The 7751-nt window shown below is 49.7% G+C and overlaps 1 protein-coding gene and 1 pseudogene across 2 annotated transcripts in view; one reads left to right on the top strand and one right to left on the bottom strand.

Annotated features, from left to right (window-relative positions):
- Positions 1-340: 340 nt before the first annotated feature.
- Positions 341-7751, bottom strand: part of eif2b1 (eukaryotic translation initiation factor 2B, subunit 1 alpha) — a 16225-nt gene continuing 8814 nt past the window's right edge. The window contains exons 2-9 of one of the 2 annotated variants that reach the window (XM_078421218.1): positions 6173-6274; positions 5788-5924; positions 3672-3788; positions 2738-2850; positions 2272-2340; positions 2079-2154; positions 917-1042; positions 341-499 (exon numbers count right to left, since the gene is read on the bottom strand). In XM_078421218.1, the coding sequence (XP_078277344.1) occupies positions 344-499; positions 917-1042; positions 2079-2154; positions 2272-2340; positions 2738-2850; positions 3672-3788; positions 5788-5924; positions 6173-6274 (896 nt within the window). In that variant the 3' untranslated portion in view covers positions 341-343. Of the gene's footprint in view, positions 500-916; positions 1043-2078; positions 2155-2271; positions 2341-2737; positions 2851-3671; positions 3789-5787; positions 5925-6172; positions 6987-7751 lie in introns of those variants that run through there. The other variant, XM_078421217.1, reaches the window with a different exon arrangement.
- Positions 6794-7751, top strand: part of LOC144605948 (uncharacterized) — a 1941-nt pseudogene continuing 983 nt past the window's right edge.

Below are 7751 nucleotides of genomic sequence, written 5' to 3'. Positions count from 1 at the left end.
TCTATTCATTCGGACAGTGAGAGTCTTCTAGTAGACCCAGAGCTACGTGGAGATTAAATGTCGGAATATTTTCCACTTTAGGCTGTGCAAGATTATTCACCCCATCACCCTCTCTCCCACAACCATTCAAGTATTGCTTAGTCAGTGTTCTGATGCACAAGATCACGGTAGTGAAGCATTCAACACACGGCCCTTATTTTTGATATTTTCTATGTGGGATAATACATACTGAGGAGAGCTGAGAATATTAAATATCCAATTTGTGCAGCTCCCTTTAAATGCCCACTTTGTTCTACAAGATGGTTTTATAACTGCATAGTTTTGAAAAGAAGCAGACCCATTATCACAAATATAGTTTAATTAATTCATCACTAACAGCAGAAGGGGTGAGCACGCCCAGATCGGTGAACAAAAGGGTGATGAATGATGGAGGGGTGTAGTCCACTGTCGGGTGCTCCTCTGCGAGGTTCTTTGCTGATTTCAGTATCTCCGCTGTGTACTGCAAAATAAATGGCACCACAGGTCCACAGTGGGGCTGAATCTTTACCAGAACTAACGTAATAATCCTGTTTCTCCGCACTTTAACCCAGATCCCCATTAATTCCAAGCTAATGCCACTGGCTCGCTCACTCACTCACTCCCCGCCAGAGCCATGATCTGTGAATTGTTTAAAGCTGTGGAAGACGCAGTGACACCCGACCCACACACACCCAACAGGCAGCAGAAATAAAACCTACTGTTGTTGGCAAAAAATACCGGAGACATTCAACAAGAGACGCAAAAATTCTTAAGCAGAAACTAACTTCAGTGAAAGTTATCAGGTTTGAGTATATTTATTAGAGAACCGTGATCTAGTTGTCTCAAAATACTGACCCAAAGTACAAAACAAACTTCATTGTGAACAAATGTTTCTCACCTTAAATCGATCGGGAACATCTTGCTGATTGAGGGGATAGAGTCGGACAAATTTAAAACTCTCTGCGACCACATAGAAGGGCTTGTTGTGAGACTTTGCACAAACTGCCATCTGGTACGTCCCGATCTGCAGAGAAAACAAACAGCCGCCCTTTAATTGGTTGAACTTCACATCTTGGGGATTATATCCCACAGAAACAGGGTCCTGAGTAAATCTAAATTAGTCATCAGCTTCAACAAAATTGGTTTAAAAAATAATTGTTAGGATATTAATTTTGGAATTGCTGCGGTTTTGAACAGTGTAACTGGGAAATGCACTCCATCCACTACAACGGATTGTGCGTCAGGACTAAAGCCCATCATCTCTCAGCGGCTCAGAGCCCCCCTCTACACAACGGGGGAAATCCCAGCGGCAACAAGATAAGACCAGGGCATTTAGAGCGATGTTCAGCCAAAGATAAATCTAAATCACCATCGCAATCTACCCCCAAAATTGGACATTTATAAATTGAGATTGACAGGTTGAGTTGACAGACAAGTCGGTCTGGAGAGATGGCCTGGGGATGGAGGGGCCGTGCATGGACTGATGGGGGGGGGGGGGGGGGGGGGGAGAAGAGGGGCCGTGATGGGGCCGTGCATGGCCTGGGGATGGAGGGGCCGTGCATGGACTGATGGGGGGGGGGGGGGGGGGGGAGAAGAGGGGCCGTGATGGGGCCGTGCATGGCCTGGGGATGGAGGGGCCGTGCATGGACTGATGGGGGGGGGGAGAAGAGGGGCCGTGATGGGGCCGTGCATGGACCTGGGGGGGGAAGAGGGGCAGTGATGGAGGGGTCGTGCACGGACAGGGGGGCATGGGGGGGGAGCACTGCAGCGCAGGAACCGAACCCACCATGATTAAATGACGTAAAGGGTTGAGTGGTTCCTATTCCAGACTCATTTCTTGATTCCCACGACGAGGAAGCAAGTTAGATTCAGTAGAGAAGGAACTTCAGATGCTAATTAATACACAAAAAGACACAAGTGCTGGAGTATCTCAGCGGGTCAAGGGGCATCTCTGGTGAACATGGAAGGGGGGCATCTCTGGTGAACATGGAAGGGGGGCATTTCGCGTCGACCCTGTGCTTGGATTGCGTAATTGTGTGCTGGAAGGGATGCAAGGTTACCTTGTTAATGATTCCTCCACTCTCCACCACCCCTTCAGCCCCGACCAGAAGTAAGTCCACTTTCTCCATAATGTACCTGCAAGCAAAGAAAGCAGATTGTGTGAGGAGCCAGAATACAGAGATAATCTGACTGGTTTAAACGTTGTGTGAGTAATGTCCCCAGACATTAATGAGTGGTTGGTTGCCCACTCACCCAACTGAGGCATCAAGGATCACTGTCACTGGAATGTCCAACTTCTTCAGACTTTCTGCACTTTTAAGCCTGGAAGACAATGAATAAATCTGTCAATCCGATGACACGTTGAAATTTTCATTTCAATAACATTCCAATTCAGCTGCAAAATGCAAGTTTTTAACAAAGTAGCAATCCAAGGAGAAGGAGCAGGATGTCCTATCGGGGTTAAAGCTGGATCAATCCTCAGGAGCTAGGAGATTTACTACGGGAGGCATGGGCTTGTTGCCTGGGTCAGTCAGTTACCAGGTGGTACTGAGGAGCTAGGACTTCTTCCTGGAGCGCAGCCGGTTAATGAACTACATAAAATGATGAGGGGAATAGGGAGAGTAACTGCAGGAAACGTATCCCATATGAGAGGTGGGCAGATGTGGAAGACTAGAGAGAACAGGTCACAGATGCTGTTGGTTCTGAGCTCTGCACTCACCCTGAGGAGTCAGGTTGTGATTCTGTGATAAACACACTGAAGCGTTTCTTGGCTCTGGCTGCTTTCTCCAACACTCTGAGCACCACCCTCGATGAGGAATGCGTCAAGATTTTCTGAGAAAGAAGCGGAGGTTGATTATAACAACAGGCAGCAATTTTAGGATGGGTGACAATTCTTCCTGATCTTAAGTTCATAAATGAAAGGAGCAGAATTAGGCTATTCGGCTAATCGAGTCTACTCCGCCATTCATTCATGGCTGAACTATCTTTCCCTCTCAACCCCAGACACATTTACTAATCAAGACCCTGTCAGTCCCAAAGACTTGGCCCGCACAGCTGTCTGTGGCAATTAGCCCGACATAACAAAGCACCGAATGAAGGGAGTAAATCTCAAAGATCCTGATACAACTTTAGGGCACTGTGTGGTTATTCTGTAAATGTCAGGGGATGGATGGGGTGTCACAGGGGATGGATGGGGTGTCACAGGGGATGGATGGGGTGTCACAGGGGATGGATGGGGTGTCACAGGGGATGGATGGGGTGTCACAGGGGATGGATGGGGTGTCACAGGGGATGGATGGGGTGTCACAGCTTCATGTTTGGAAATGTGAGATTATACTTTTCACAAACACCAAAAATAATTGGAAGTGTAAAAATCTCAAAGAAAGGAACCAATCAGATTTCATAATCGGCCTGGTTCAGTAATTCGAACGCCAGGAATGAAGGAAACTACAGAGAGTGGTGGACACTGCCCAGCCCATCACAGGTACTGACCTCCCCACACTGGAGTGACCTACAAGAAGCACTGCCTCCAAGACCCACATCAAAGACCCCCACCACCCTGGCTTATGCTCTCATCCTGCTGCTATTATGGACAAGAACAGTCCAGGTCCCCGGCCGTGGGACAAGGTTTGCACGACCCATCCCATACTCACAGAGCCGTCACTTATAAATGCGTGACACAGGTTCGCAATCTTGTCCCTTGAAACAGAAATCCTATCCAAGTAAAGCTCCCCTCGGTCTATCATCGTCTTTTTGCATATTGAATAATCCTGAAATACAAATGTTTAAACCCAGTTAATGGCAAGGAACAAATCTTGGAAACATCATAATTATTCTCACTAACATCTACAGATGCACCATAGAGAGCACACTGTGGGCACGCACCATAGAGAGCACACTGTGGGCACGCACCATAGAGAGCACACTGTGGGCACGCACCATAGAGAGCACACTGGGCACGCACCATAGAGAGCACACTGTGGGCACGCACCATAGAGAGCACACTGTGGGCACGCACCATAGAGAGCACACTGTGGGGATCACCATAGAGAGCACACTGTGGGCACGCACCATAGAGAGCACACTGTGGGCACGCACCATAGAGAGCACACTGTGGGCACGCACCATAGAGAGCACACTGGGCACGCACCATAGAGAGCACACTGTGGGCACGCACCATAGAGAGCACACTGTGGGCACGCACCATAGAGAGCACACTGTGGGCACGCACCATAGAGAGCACACTGTGGGCACGCACCATAGAGAGCACACTGGGCACGCACCATAGAGAGCACACTGTGGGGATCACCATAGAGAGCACACTGTGGGGATCACCATAGAGAGCACACTGTGGGCACGCACCATAGAGAGCACACTGTGGGCACGCACCATAGAGAGCACACTGTGGGCACGCACCAGAGAGAGCACACTGTGGGCACGCACCATAGAGAGCACACTGTGGGCACGCACCATAGAGAGCACACTGTGGGGATCACCATAGAGAGCACACTGTGGGCACGCACCATAGAGAGCACACTGTGGGCACGCACCATAGAGAGCACACTGTGGGCACGCACCATAGAGAGCACACTGTGGGGACACTGTGGTTTGGCAACAGCTGTGCCCAAGGCTGCAGGAAATTGCAGAGAGTTGTGGATGTGGCCCAGTTACAGACCACACCATCTACACTTCACTACCTCAGGAAAACAGTCAACATAATCAAAGACCACTCAAGCAACTGTAGATGTGAAGCTGCCTCACCTGCACATCGACCAGGGAACAAGATTTTTAAAAAGTGTTGATTTTGTGGAGTTACTTTTATTCAGATTTTTGGCTGGGGTGTTTTTGTGAATCTCTGTCACCTGCACAATGGCACACAGCTCCCATTTTAAGCATTAACACAGATCAGGAACAGACAATTATTTCCACTCTTATGTACATGGAAGGTACTGTCATCAGGCAATGTGCATCTTTGGAAGAACAACGTAACTGTTTATAAAACCAACTTATAAAAGCATCTCAACCAGTACTCAGAGATAGACACAAAAAGCTGGAGTAACTCAGTGGGACAGGCAGCATCTCTGGAGTGAAGGAATAGGTGACGTTTCGGGTCGAGACCCTTCTTCAGACTGATTAGGGAAAAGGGGAAAGAGAGCTATAGACATTAATGTAGAGAGATAAAGAACAATGGATAAATGATATGCACAAATGTAACGTTGATGAAGGAAACAGGCCGTTGTTAGCTGTTTGTGGGGTGAAAACCAGAAGCTGGTGCGACTTGGGTGGGGCAGGGATAGAGAGAGGCGGAATGCCAGGGCTACCTGAAGTGAGAGAGATCAATATACCAGTACTCGGAGCTTGGACCCCTGTCCTATCCAGTCCACTGTTACTGTCGATAAAGGGGTGAGAGCCGGGTGTCCTTGTTGGCCGGTGGATCATGGGTCTGGTCACCATTCCAAACACTTTGCCAAGGTTTGTGATCAAGGATGGGCTGGTGTCCACACACCAGTGCTGTTCCGCCGGGACACTGGCAAACACCTGGCATGCAGTGTAACGTACACCTGACACACCAGCAGCAACACAAAGCACCTCACTGGAGCATTATTAAACAATATCTTACATTGAGACACGCAAGCAAGAACAGGAAAGGTGACGTATAGATTAGGCAAGAGGGAGGTTTCAGAGTGCAATTGAAGATTGTGTCGGGAGAGATTCCATCGGCCACATTCAAGGACAGGCGACGGTGGCTGTGACCACTGAGATACACACCGGATGCTCCAGAGATGTCAGGCTGATAAAGCGGAGGAAGAGTTCACCGCCCGAAGACACGGCCACTGATGAGTCCACACTGCTGAGGATTTTTATAGCACCCTTCAGATTCTCTCTCAGCCCCTGGATGGTCTCGCCTAATTCCAGAAACACACACACGCAGAGTCAATTTGCAGCTTTATTCCTGCAGTGTTCATATTACCAGTCTAACGATGCAGCATTGATCCAATAAAAACTCATCACATTCTGCCCAGCACATACATCTCCAGGTTATTTTATAAATTGTATAATTGCTAAGCTTGTGAGAGTGGACAGGTTCATTTAACAGTCACAATAAATGTAACACAGGTGCAGAAATTGGTTATAAACATTAGATTTCATTTACCTTTGTCACTCTTCAAAAACTCTAGCAAGGTGCGAATAGCAGCAACTGCAGAAGCAACATCTTCATTCTCCCTCATTTGCGTTTTGAAATAGTCTACAAGCTCTGCAAAGGTTGAGGTGAAGCACATACAGTCACTTATTGAAGGGGATTATCGATCAACATAAACATTCAATTCATTGATAACCCCCTTGGCCAATAAAACATACATGCCTGAGTACACCAAGGCACATTCCGGCTGAGGTGGGCTAATCATAAAGGCACCATAATGGATACAATGACCTGGTTCAACAACTGATACTACAGCAGGTTGCAGGCTGGGATCTGGTGCCGAGAGACTCACCCCCTGACTCCATCCACAAACCACACCTCGAGAGTGTGATGGAACTTTCTCCACAACGTGCCTCCCTGTATGTCAGGACACGTGGCAATAAACCACTAGGTGAGTACATTGCAATCGATAAAAACCATCCGTGACAACATCTCCCCGGAGACTGGCTCCCTCCAGCACAGCGACCACAACATGAACACCCACAAAAGGCATGGCGGGGAATCTTCCCGATACAATAGCGGCCGTTAAAACACATTTGGACAAGTACACAGATAGGAACGGTTTAGACGGATATGGGCGATAGGATCAGCTTAGATGGGGCATCTTGGTCGGCATTGATCGTCAAGCTGGGCCAGAGCGGCTGTGTCTGTGCAGTAGAAACATAGAAAATAGGTGCAGGAGTAGGCCATTCGGCCCTTCGAGACTGCACCGCCATTCAATATGATCATGGCTGATCATCCAACTCAGTAACCTGTACCTGCCTTCTCTCCATACCCCCTGATCCCTTTAACCACAAGGGCCACATCTAACTCCCTCTTAAATATAGCCAATGAACTGGCCTCAACTACCTTCTGTGGCAGAGAATTCCACAGATTCACCACTCTCTGTGTGAAAAAAAAACGTTCTCATCTCGGTCCTAAAAGACTTATCTTTAAACTGTGACCCCTTGTTCTGGACTTCCCCAACATCGGGAACAATCTTCCCGCATCTAGCCTGTCCAACCCCTTAAGAATTTTATATGTTTCTATAAGATCCCCCCTCAGTCTTCTAAATTCCAGCGAGTACAAACCTATAGGACAGCGTGAAGAACATCCCCCCCCCCCTCATCCCTTCTTCCACCCTCACCCATCACCTCACACCCCCTGTACCCATCCCCCCCCTGTCCCCATCCCCCCACCCCCTGTCCCCATCCCCCCACCCTGTCCCCATCCCCCCACCCCCAGTCCCCATCCCCCCACCCCCTGTCCCCAACCCCCCCGTCCCCATCCCCCCCCTGTCCCCACCCCCCCCCGTCCCCATCCCCCCCCCCCTCGTCCCCATCCCCCCCCCTGTCCCCACCCCCCCCTGTCCCCATTCCCCCCCTAACTCCATCCCAATCCCCCCTCGTCCCCACCCACCCCCCGTCCCCATCCCACCCCCGTCCCCATCCCCCCCGTCCCCATCCCCCCCCTGTCCCCATCCCCCCCCCTGTCCCCATCCCCCCCCGTCCCCATCCCACCCCCTGTCCCCATCCCCCCCCCCCCCGTCCCC

This window comes from Rhinoraja longicauda, chromosome 25 (assembly GCF_053455715.1).
Source record: "Rhinoraja longicauda isolate Sanriku21f chromosome 25, sRhiLon1.1, whole genome shotgun sequence".
Lineage (NCBI taxonomy): Eukaryota > Metazoa > Chordata > Chondrichthyes > Rajiformes > Arhynchobatidae > Rhinoraja > Rhinoraja longicauda.
This window is presented reverse-complemented; position numbering and strand designations above follow the sequence as displayed.